The 12,887-nt window shown below is 40.4% G+C and overlaps 1 protein-coding gene across 7 annotated transcripts in view; it reads right to left on the minus strand.

The window, feature by feature from the left end:
• ralgps1 (Ral GEF with PH domain and SH3 binding motif 1) overlaps window positions 1-12,887 on the minus strand; it is a 650,997-nt gene that overhangs the window by 23,345 nt on the left and 614,765 nt on the right. For 5 of the 7 annotated variants that reach the window (XM_068012421.1, XM_068012419.1, XM_068012416.1 and 2 more), the window contains 3 exons: window positions 12,622-12,770; window positions 7,756-7,807; window positions 6,679-6,759 (listed from right to left, as the gene is read on the minus strand). In XM_068012421.1, the coding sequence (XP_067868522.1) occupies window positions 6,679-6,759; window positions 7,756-7,807; window positions 12,622-12,770 (282 nt within the window). The remainder of the gene's footprint in view (window positions 1-6,678; window positions 6,760-7,755; window positions 7,808-12,621; window positions 12,771-12,887) is intronic. The other 2 variants (XM_068012423.1, XM_068012422.1) reach the window with 1 other exon arrangement.

Consider the following 12,887-nt stretch of genomic DNA (forward strand, 5'->3'; position numbering starts at 1 on the left):
ATGCCCAATTTTTATTTTAATCACTCCACCATTGGCAGCAGTGCCTTTAGCTGCTTGGTCCCTGAGCTCTGGAATTCCTCCCTAAACCTCTCCACCCCTCTCTCCTCCTGTAAGATGCACCTTCAAGCCTGCCTCTTTGACCAAGCTTTAGGCCACCTGTTCTAGTATCTCATATAGCTTAGTGCCAAATTTTGTTGGATAACGCTCTAGTGAAGTGCTTGGGATATTTTCTAACATTAAAGGTGCTATATAAATGCAAATTGTTGCTGTTGTTTTATTGGACAGCCTGTTGCGTCCAAACAAACCGACAGATACTGAGTGCACTCTCTGCACACAGGAACAAGTCAAAGTCCCAAAATCCAAAGATTCAGTTGCAGTTGGCAACCCTAACTGTATGCAGGTACAACTGGAATTCAACCAGCTAAAACAAAGCAGAACAGAAGACTGGTAAGAATTAAGCTTCTTGTCTGGTGAGAACCACCCTTCCAAATGGTTTGCAGGATTATCTGAAGCAAGTGGGGAAAAAAGCTCAGGCCCCAGTGCCAGGTTTACCTTCCCATGTTCCAATCATAAGCCACACTGGCAAGACAATTACCAACTGTGCCCCAGAATACTGCATATATTGGTTTCTTGAGTCGGTCATCGAGGGCTGACTCTTTGCCACGTAAATCATCTTGAAACTATCGACCCTAAATAGAGCCTACTTACCTCAGTTCCATGGAGAATACTGGCAGCATGGTCAATAAACAATTGGGAAGTATTGATTTTTCAATTCATTCTTGGAATATCGGTGTTGCTGGCAAGAACATTCCTAGTTACCCTTGAGAAGGCAGCAGTGAGCTGCTGCTGTCCATGTGGTGAAGGTACTCTCACAGTGCTGTCAGGTAGGGATTCCAGGAATTTGATGCAGTGAAGAAGAAACAACAATATATATCCAAGTCGGGATGGTGTGAGACTTGGGAAGGGGATTGAGCCCTTGTTCAGAAGCACCTCATGGACATCATGCAAGAAGCATTTGCCACAAAATGCAAGACTGCTTTGTCATCATCTTCCTGGCCACAGCCTGGACACACTTGATACGAACTTCTTTACCAGCCTCCTGAGCTCCATTCTACATCAACATTAAGATCTATCACCTTGTACTGAGCCCTGCTTACTCATCATTGCATACCCAATGCTCTAGACTCAACAAGTGGTTCCACCAGTAGATGGTCTGGTACTAACCATGATTGCAGCCCAACTATTGTAACAAACCCTGGATATAATATGATATGAGCTTGTACCCAGCCTCCAGAAACTGTTGTCCAAATTCTCAGATTCCTCCTCAGCTATCTTTCATCATAATGGAAGGATCCAAGTAGAACTGCTTGCTTAGTGTCAGCCACTGAGATGTTTGCGACATCTAAGTCAATGTAGCATACAAGGCTTAACTCACCAGCCCCGACCATTGAGTTAATCCTTTCAAGTATTTTCAATATTTTTTACAATCCCGCCTTTACCACCTCGCATTACCTTCCTGCAGATCATTCCATCTAAGTTTCTTTATTAATTTTTTAAAAAACCTTCCTGCAGAGCAAAATATTTAGTGTAACGTTAACTGGACACGTAGTACTTCCTGGCAAATGTACAACTTTCCTCACAGCTGGTTGAAATTTCTAACTAAGCCAATATCTATATCAAGATGAAACTGCAGAGCTTTGGGTATTTGGGTAGTTTGAAAAGGATATTGGAAAATGCAGACTGTTGTGGAAAATCCCGAAAGGTCGGTTAACGTAGTCAATACCATCAAAACCCATTCTTCTATATCGTATTTACACTTTTATGTAACAACTATTCTGAAATCTGTCTTTTGCACAAAATGGAAGAGCTACCCTATTTGGATCTCATGATAGAGAATGATCCTGACAAAATCAACTGTAATTTCTCAAACTAACCAAAGCAGCACAGTGGCGCAGCGGTTAGCACCACAGCCTCACAGCTCCAGCGACCCGGGTTTGGTTCTGCGTACTGCCTGTGCGGAGTTTGCAAGTTCTCCCTGGGTTTCCTCCCACATGCCAAAGACTTGTGGGTTGATAGGTAAATTGGCCATTGTAAAAAAAATTGTCCCTGGTGTAGGTAGGTGGTAGGAGAATTGAGGAAAGGTGGGGGACGTGAGAGGGAAAATTGGGATTAATGTAGGATTAGTATAAATGGGTGGTTGATGGTCGGCATGGATTCGGTGGGCCGAAGGGCCTGTTTCAGTGCTGTATCACTCTATGACTTGTTCTGAGTTATAAACTCAGTGTAACAAGAAGATCTGGAGGTGATGCAACAGGTTGACGTCCTAATGAATTGGTCAGACACTTGGAAAACTCCTAAAGTGAGCCCGATCATCGAGCACAGGCAGGACAGAGATCCTTTTAGTGTTGGTCAATCTGTGAATGGACTTCTACACTAGATGATAACAGTTGTGATGAATCCTTCAGCCTGAAGTATCAACACCTCTGTCTTTTTCAACAATTGATTGACTCCTACCAAGCATTTCCAGTAACTTCTGTTTGTCTTAATATCACTGGAGCTGAGCTCTGCTACACACATCCAAATTATATTAAAAATCTGGTGTATACGTGCACTTCACATCACAATGTTTTATGGTAACATTTAAAGTTGAAATTGCCTAAGTAAACACCTGGAATATGAAGCCATATTTACAGAAGTACTGGCAACAATCTTTCAAACTTCCTTAGATACAGGGGTGGTGGCAGAGGACTGGAGAATTACAAATATTTCACCCTTGTTCAAGAAAAGGCGCAAGGATAAGCCCAGCAACTGCAGAGAGGTCAGTTTAACCTCGGGGGTGGGAAAGCTTTTAGAAACAATAATTCAGGACAAAAGTAACAGTCACTTGGACAAATGTGGATTAATTAAGGAAAGCCAGCATGGATTTGTTAAGAGAAAATCATGTTTAACTAACTTGCCAGGGCTAATGAGGGTGATGTGGTGTACATGGACTTGGCCAATTGATAAAGTGCCAAATAACAGGCTTATCACCAAAGTTAAAGCCCGTGGAATAAAAGGGACAGTGGCAGCATGGATACCATGTTAGCTGAGTGATAGGAAACTGAGTAGTGCTGAACAGTTGTTTTTTGGACTGGAGGAGGGTATATAGTAGGGTTCCCCAGGGGTCAGTATTAGGACCCCTGCTTTTCTTGATCTATATGAATGGCCTAGACTTTGGTGTACAGGGCACAATTTCAAAATTTGCAGATGACACAAAAATTGTAAGTATGGTGAGGAGGATGGTGATAGACTTCAAGAGGACATAGTGGAGTGGGCAGACAAGTGGTAGATGAAATGTAATGCCAAGAAGTATAAAGTGATACATTTTGGTAGGAAGAACGAGGAAAGGCAATATAAAATAAAGGGTACAATTCTAAAGAGGTGCAGGAGCAGAGGGACCTGGGAGGATACGTGCACAAATCGCTAAAAGTGGCAGAGCAGGTTGAGAAAGTGGAATCTTGGGCTTTATAAATAGAGGTATAGCATACAAAAGCAAGTTATGGTGAACCTTTAGAAAACACTGGTTTGGCCTCAACTAGAGAACTGAGTCCACTTCTGGGCACCCCACTTTCAGAAGGATGTGAAGGCTTCACAGAGGGATAGATTGGAGAAGCTGAGTCTGTTCGCCTTAGAGAAGAGAAGGTTGAAAGGAGATTTGATAGAAATGTGCAAAATCATGAGGGGTCTGAACAGAGTCGATAGGGAAAAACTGTTCCCATTGGTGGAAGGGTCGAGAACCAGAGGACATCAACTTAAGGAGAATGGCAAAAGAGGAAAAACTTTTTTCTGCAGCGAGTAGTTAGGATCTGGAATGCACTCCCTCAGATTGTGGTGGAGGCAGATTCAATTGTGGCTTTCAAAATGGAATTAGATAATTATCTGAAGAGAAAGAATTTGCAGAGCTATGGGAAAAAGGCATCAAGTAGGAGTAGCTGAGTTGTACTTGGAGAGACAGGACGGACATGACGGGCTGAATGGCCTCCTTCTGTGCTGTAACAATTTTATGATTCTATGATATTTATGAACAGTTGCCTGTAATCATGTGGTTCTCGTGAGTGGTGGTGGTGGTGGGGGGAAGGGGGGGGGGGGGCGGGGGAGAATCTGTGAAGGGCGTTTCCAAAGTCTCTCTCCTAACCCCATCTCCACTCTGTATGAAAAAATCCCCCCGTGTTAATCAACTAACCAGGAATGATTTACTACTGGAGATTATTTTACCACATAGTTAAGCTACATCGCTTCAATTGAAAAATAAGAAGCATTTTAATTTTATTCAGCAAACTCATGTACATTGGATACTGGTGGGAAACTCATTTCAATGGCAATCCTTTGCAAGCAACTACTTAAAATGGGGTAATTTAATTTGTTTTTGTTGGCATGGAGTCTGTATTGCAGTCCGATACGAGGAAATAAAAGGAATCTAGATAATAATCTTGGGTTTTTTTTGTACGTAATACCTACACTGACTATGATGCAGGGCTATAGAGGTAAAAGCTTCAGCTAAGGAATGGAAAAATCCATCAGTTCTGGTCTGAACTGAGTAGCTGAGTTCAGCCAGAGCAACAACTAGGGGGACACTGGAAATGTCCTCAGGAAAAACACAGCCGAAGTTCTGATTCCCTATCCAATGATCTCTGTTGTGGGGACAGGAGGTGGAAATTTGCTCAGGCAGATCTATGACGTTTCTTGCTGTCAAATAGCCAATTGACAGTTACTGCATGGGCTCAGACATGAAAGAAAGTCCTTTTGGGTAAGGTACCAGGAGGTGCTTGTGGACACAAAACCCAGCCAGAAGGAAGGGAACCATCACCAGAAAATAGAGACGCTCAAGAGTCGGGTACTATTGCATGCTTGTAGGAAGATCTGTAACGGCTGGATCAATCCTTTACTCTCAAAGCCCTTGACAGCAATGTTTGCTAAGTTTACTTTTTTTTTTTAAAAATTGGGAAACCTTTGCATGTATTTTACGCAAGTCTGTTGTGTTGCTTGCAGAATTGCAATTTACTGCAGTCTGCAGAGAGTATGAGCCAAAAGCTATTTTATCTCCCGCGTGACGACTCTTCAGCCAATGGCACGTAGTATTTCAGTCAGTCAGTTACATATACTAAAGACATTTCTGAGCCACACAGTTATCCACTAAGTTTCTTTTCTTGCTTACCAATAAACATTAACTGGATGATTAGTTATGATATAACACCAAGCTCAGAAAGCCAATCTAATTTCAAGGAATTTAATCATATTCTGAAAGTACTTGCATATTTTTTGAATTCTCAATTTTGAAGATGAACCTTTTATGTAAAGATTCTTTCCCCAGAGTGTTATATATAACAGCAATAATGAATGGCATAAAAAAGCTGTGTTCCTCATCTACAATTTATGAATGTAATGATACAAGAGGTAAACAGACTTTAACACACCTTTGGACTCACTATTGCTATCATCCTAATATAATAGAATGCTACACATACAGATGTGTGGTTCCCAGCATGAAGCAACACACAATGAGTTGTCAGCGAGATAGAAGCTAAAGTATTTGTGTCAAATAATATATACTGTATAGGGAGCTTTCGGGTAACTAACTGTAGGTTTTTTCCAATAATCCTATTATAGTCAACTTGCAAGTATGAAGATGTATCACAGATTTGGAATACACTGCCTGGTTCACTAGTGGTTGTTGGTACAAAAACGGACAAATATAGGATTACAAACCCTCAATTAAGTTTCCAACAGTATATATTATAAATAATAACAGACATCAGTGGTTGACCTCAAGGTTGCAAAGTAATTAGCACCAGCTGACCTTTATAAACCACTTGATTTGCTCTCATAGCTTATAACATCATCTGACCTCTTTAGATTAGAGCCTTGGGATCAGACCCCATGTCCATTATTCAGCATCTACTCTATATTTTGGGCTCAGCATTCAAGATTACTCTTAGCCATAAACCTTGACTCAGTCTACGTTAGGTTTGACAGAGAGCTGCTCTAAAATGAGCCAAAATCAGTTTACAAAAAAACAATCCTTGGGTTTGGGCAGAGACCTGTTAGCCCAGGTAGCTGAGAGGAGGTTAATGCTAGTTATGTGCTCAGCTCAAAACATTTCTATATCCTTATATAAAACAAATTAAAGCAGTACTGGGCTCATGGAAGGTTATCATTCGGGCAGACCACTAGTTACTGATGCTCAAGGTAGATATGAAAGATTAGTCACGCATTCTGTAATACTTTTTAAGAATCTCTTATCAGTCCACCATCTTATAAAGGCAACCAGAAGGATCTTGGCAATTTTGCAGTGCGCGATGTCAGTCCAATCAATTAAACCATAGTTGGGATATTTGAACAGAAAAAAAAAATCCAATATTTAAAAGCAAATGGAAATGTTTTGTTGCATTAAGTATGTTGATTCTTTCAGTAATTGGACTGTCAGTTGAAAATTCAAAATGGTTGGTGCCCCAAGAAACCAGGAATTAGTTGGGTCTGCCCATACACAGAGTATAAAGATTTTTCACTGAAGAGTTAGCACTCAATATTTAAGGTTTGAAGATGATGAACTTGATTCAGGATGGAGGCATGCAGACCCACAAGATCAGCTTATGATCTCTGACCTTTCACCTTATGACAGACCCCGTCACCTTACTGTACCTGTTAATACTGCATCGACTCCTCGGAGAATTCTTTACTGAAACCCGCCAGTTGGGACCTAGTGTTGCATACAACCGATTCCTGTTTGCAAATTTAAACATGAGTTCTGTAGCGCACAATCCCCATATAATATATACACACTATATCAACGTAAAGGATTGGTCACATGCATTAGTCTCTGTACACAGCATATTACTCCCAGGTTCAGTTCCTAGTGTATGTTGAATTGGTGGGGCACTGTAATTGATCTCAACATACCTGGATTGGGTAGGGAGCAAAAAATATCAGCCAAGGTTCCTGCATCTGATTGATATACCTTTGCTAGCCAGTGCATGTATGTGAATGTAGCATTGGCCTAAGTTGTTGTGCAACCCACATCTGCATATGCTGCTGACACTTGCTGTCCAGGCACATTAAGATTGGCCATTTGGATGATGGTGGCTGTGGATTGGACTTCAGCAAAGTACCACTATGGAGAGGGGGGGGGGGGGGGGCAAACAGATTGGGGAACAAGCATTTAAAAAAAATATGTATTTCTTATGGGGCAAAAATCACCATGGGAGATATTCATAATTAACATGTTCAGATGAAATTCCTCTTGCACTATATTAACAATGATGTCAACACATTTAAAATAAATTGGTTAGTGTCTTCATTTAAGTAATGGAGAAGGAACTTCTTACAAATGCATTAACTGCTTGGTCACTAATGTAGTGCCTTGATTTACACTATCATTTCATATTAGTGAACTGGTTTTGGAGACTTAGTTAACCATTTCTCAGCCAACCCATAGATAGAGCAATTGCACCCTATTAGATTCTGCTAAGTATGTTTCTAATTGATCATTCATGGGAGTTGTCAGCTTGGTAAGTGGAAGTTGGTGTTTCACTTTCTCTTTAAGTACTTAGAATTTGGAAATTAAAAAAAAAAAAAAAATTCCCAGGAAATTCGATCATTTTACTTTAATGTCAGTAAATTATCACTCATTTTTAAGCCGTTATATACAAAAGGAAATCTAAAAACGTGAGGTGAAGCAAAGAAAAGTGACAAGAAATGTTTGGTTATCTGGCCACTCACCTCTCCAATCCTGAAGACAGCTCTTCACTGAACTCAGAGCTTTCACTGCTTCCTGTTATAAAAAAACAATAAATGGAGAAATGCGTTGAATCGATGTGCAGGAATAGGCGACTAAAAATTACTGCAGCATTCTGCAACTCTATGGGAATTATGTGCAGATCAAGCAATGCCACTTATAGGACCCAAAGAATTTTCCATCATGATGAAAAGCAGCAATTTTCTTTCACCATTTCCGACATGGCAGTAATTGGAGTGTCCTTTCACTCCGATTAACCAAGACATAAAGCCCTTCAGTAAGAAAGAAATTTTAACCCTTTTCGCTGGGTTGCTGCCCCTGCGGCTTCACCAGCTGTTGCAAGCCAGCTATTAGGGTTGGCATCAATTTCTGCATTGATGCCCAATGCATTCATACTGCATTAAAAAAGACCCTTGCGTATGACATGATTACTATATCTAAGTGATGGGGTAAAAATATTTTTGTAAGACAACTGCCAGGGTTAAAGATGGAAGTTTGAACTGCAAATTGGACATTTAATTTCAAAATCACAATGAATGCTGAACTCTCAACCTCGTTTCCCCACACTATAACAGTGACTACACATCAAAAGTACTTCATTGGCTGTAAAGCGCTTTGGGATCATGAAAAGTGCTAAATAAATGCAAATTCTATCTTTTTCTTCTTGTAGCTTTTGAACACAATGAAAACATGTTCAACAGCAAAGCAGAGCAAATTGAACCTTCCTTCCCTACCTTGGCTCCCACTGTGTTTTATTATTGCTTACAGATAGATATCTTCTTCCAGCAATGACCAAAGCTACTGGCTACTCTATAATTTCTGACACAGATGAATAGATGAGTGAAATGGGAAGAACATTAATTGGGAGCCTTTGTTCCACACAACAGCAGTTTAATAAAACTGACCCTAGTTCCATTGTTATTTTAAAAGTATCATTTTCCAGCTGTCCTGGCACCTGATATGGAAAATCCAATGTAAAATTACAGCAGCTGAGCAACTGAACAAGCTGGAAGATAACACAGTGCCCAACCTGACAGAGAATGCGGAGTTGCAAAAACACAACACAGTACTAGTCAATACAAAAAGTGATAGAAATTGGAAAAACGTAGTTTCTTTTAGCTATTTTCTGTTCACCTCTGGATGTGAGAAAGACCAACAGGTTAGACTGGATACAATCACTATATTAAAAGAATGGGAGAAATGAAATGGTCTATGTGGAAAATCCAAAACCGCTTCCTGTTAAGCGAAAGCAAAGCACAAAATACACATGGTGAAAAATGGCTTAAAAGTCTGTAATAATACTGCTTTATCTCACTGCTGCCATTAAACAGACTGGTAGATTAATGTTTAGAATACATGACTAAATAATGAGCAAGTGCCATGGGGAATATGAGGAAGAAATTTGGCTTTAGAAACAGGATTATCAGGGAATCACATTTTCTTGTCTGACGTTTTCAGAAATCATATCCTCTTGAAGCAGCCACACATTGGCAACAACTGCCATAAACTAAAATGGGACTGCTTCTCCCAAGTTGTGTTGCTATCTTTATACAATTTGAAAGCAAAGAATTTACAAAACCAGCCAGCAATTATATCAATGAGCACGGTCAAGAGACTCCATCATGACGGGGCTGAATGGCGATTCAAAAACAACTCAAAGGAAACCCTAACCACTGCATTCCTAGCACTTTGCCATTCATTTCCTCCTGACCCACGGTTCCAACTTCAGGCTGGCATTTGTTTCTTGGTCTTATTCATCACAGTGCTGCTGTGTTTTCCATTTGAGGTTTGTACTTTATTTTACTTCACAGATTTTCATATACAGCATTTCAACTATTCAGAAGCCTTAAAATGTGTCTGGCATAACTGGTCATCTCCGTTACCAACTGGTAATCTTCAACCCATACGGTGGAGATCGTATCAAGCTAAAAGAGGGGAGACCAGGGTTCAATGAAAGATTTTTGGGGGACTTCCTGAACTCTCCAAATACCAATTCTCCCTGAACCCAGGAAAGCAGCAGCTTAACGACTGAAGTAATACAGAGCATAGTCTTTGCGGAACACCGCCGTTCAGTCTGCAAGCCTGATCCTGAGCTTCTGGTCGCCTGCCATTTTAATTCTCCACCTTGCTCTCATGCTGACTTTTCTGTCCTCGGCCTCCTGCAGTGCTCCAATAATGCTCAATGCAAGTTTGAGGAGCAGCTTTCAATTAGGCACTTTACAGCCTTCTGGACTCAACATTGAGTTTAACAATTTCAGACCGCAATCTCTTCTGCCATTTTATTCCCTTTGCATCTTTTGGTCTTACTCTTGTTTTTCTTTTGCTATTACTTTCAGACAGTAGCCGTTCGTCATTCTGCAGTTCACATCTCCTCTGGACTTGTCTTTTGTTTCTTTACTTGTTCCATTACCACTCCCTTTGGCCCCGCACCACCAACTCTTGTCATTTAATCTCTCCTGTTTTCCACCATATCACAGAACTTCCTTTTTGTTCCTTCTCCATCCACCCCCCCCACCAGTTCAATACATGGTCAAACTAACAAGGCTTAGGCCATGAGCTGTTCAGAAGATTTCCTCTACTAGCACCAGGCCGTCTACATTAATACAACCCCAGGTGATGTAGCACTAGTACATTTAACAAATTATACACTTTTAGGATTAAAATGCTTACCTCTTCTGGATGATAACTTAAACCATTACTATTTTGATAAGAGCATTAGAATTTAGGATAAATTCATCTCCTCCAGATTCTTTTTTAGTATCTGATGGTTTTTTTGTTTCTTGCCTACTCCATATTGGTTTATTCCTGGGTGAATGAGGAATCTAGTGCCTCAACTGAGCTAGCTGCCAATTTGTTCCACAAGTTAACGTCTCCACATCTTTTAAGATTAGTTCACGGCTTCTCCTAATTTCTGTCATATTTAATTGGATTCGTTTAAAATCTCTGTCTATAGTATATCAAGACCATTACCTATTTTCCAAAAAATCGAGAACAATTATATAACAGCTAAGTGCAGAACATTATGACTATTAAGAGTCAGAGATCGTTGCCTTCTCAGGACCTTCCTTCATTTATATTCCCAATTTTTCCATCTCACAATCAAATACAATCTTAATACCTGGACTCGCACAGTTCACCTTCCTGTCACATATTCCAGCAATGCATTTAATCTGAACAAACCTGTAGCACACGGCTGGATTGAAGGAGGTGCATAAAATGAGGAAAACTAGTGGATGGTCGAAGATATTAAAAGGTCAATTAGTCCTATATATCCTCCAGACACTGGCAGCCTTGTCTCAGGAGTAGCTTGGCAATATTTACTGTGTTTTTACACTGATAAATCCAATCAGATAAATGATATCAAATTTCAAGATGAGAAGTACAACTAGAAAAGGACCATTTTCCCCCTCAAGTCAGTTCTTTCCAGAGACCACGCTAAACCCTCTAGCCTATTCAATGCTACATTATGTCTCCAGGTAAACTAACCTAGGAGAATAGCAATACTGTGCTGTTTAAGAAGAGAGGGGCGACATAACGTTAATGATGTAAATAAAAACAAAGTGCTAGAAATACTCAGAGGTCAGGCAGCATCTCTGTGGAGAGAGATACAGAGTTAACATTTCAGGTCTGTGACCTTTCATCAGAAAGGACATCAGTAATGATGTCAAACTTTATGCAACAGGTCGAAAATCAGTTCAAGCTCCTCCGCAGACTTTATTATCCGGTCATAATCATGAGCAAAATTCCTTACAGCTGACCCAAATCTGATTCAGAACACAACACATTTTTCACCTGGTTTAACTTAAAATCTATATTCCTTTGAGGGATAAACAGGGTCAGGGTGAAACATTATTCCAACACTCTAACTTGCCTGTAGGCTAACAGCTCCAACAGCCAAAAAGTGGATGCTGACCGACATTAAGCTGAAACATACATTTGCGATATCCCAAAGGATTGGCTATTGGAAACAATATGCATTTGATAACAGCAAAGTACACGTCAAAGTTTGGCCTACTCTATTTAAGAAATTTCTGTCGAAGAGCATTGATCTCCTCAGAATGAGCGTCAGGTGATGGACCCTTAGGTACAGAAAGGTCTCCTGAAACCTCCTGCAATGTCACAGGGTTTAGCAACATGCTGTGCATCCGAGCTCAGAAGCTGTACCTTGTCTTATTGGAGCCAGGTTGCTGAATTAACCCCAAATTACACTGTTAGTCCCTAAATTCCACACGCACTATTAAAAGCCATTTCTCCTTTGGAAGAGAACTTATTCATCTGTCTAAGAGGGCATTCATTCCCAGCAGGCAAATTACTTAAAAGTTCAAATTGCTTGCAACTTCTCTCTTAAGTATTTACATTTCTACCATAATTTATTCAGTCTCCTTCCAACAGCTTGCATTTGTAATAGTGCTTTTAGCAAGGACAAATGTCCCAAAGGACTGGCAGTCAATGCAGCTCATTAAGGGTTGGGGTGATGAGTGAGTGGGACCTGGATCCAGGCAGCAGAGTTTTGGATGAACTGAAGGTTATGGAGTGTGGAGGTCAGGAGACCAGCCAGAAGAGGATTTGCAATAATCATGGTTACAGAGATGACAATAAAGGAGAAATGAAATAAACTTCAAAATAGGAGGAAAAGAAATTGAAAAAAAAAAGAAATAGGAGTTCCTATCAAATTCCTACCTGACTTAAGTGACCTTACCAAAGCTGCATCAGAGGCACAAGTCCTGAGATGCTCGGAGTCCGTTTCCACTCATTATATATAATATCCAGTGGGGCAAGCAAAACGACATGCACCTTTACTGTCACAGAATCACAGAACTGTTACAGTGCAAAAGGAGGCCATTCATTACCTATCGAAACTCCATTGGAAAAAATGGAACTTTCCTGATTCTTGGCAGGGCTGTGACTTTCCAGAACACTGTCATCCAGCAGGTGTCGTGGCCGCTCCGTTGGAAATGTTGCACTCTTACTTTCAACGACACTAAGCTGGCACATCACACTAGGAGAGAGAAAATATTTGACGATCAAAAAATAACTTATGCTATCTCCTTTATTAACAGTAAAACTATTAGCAGCATTTCAGCTGCACCTCAAAAACAACAATTTGGTATCTATA

The sequence above is a fragment of the Heterodontus francisci genome, chromosome 32 (genome assembly GCF_036365525.1).
Source record: "Heterodontus francisci isolate sHetFra1 chromosome 32, sHetFra1.hap1, whole genome shotgun sequence".
Taxonomy (NCBI): domain Eukaryota; kingdom Metazoa; phylum Chordata; class Chondrichthyes; order Heterodontiformes; family Heterodontidae; genus Heterodontus; species Heterodontus francisci.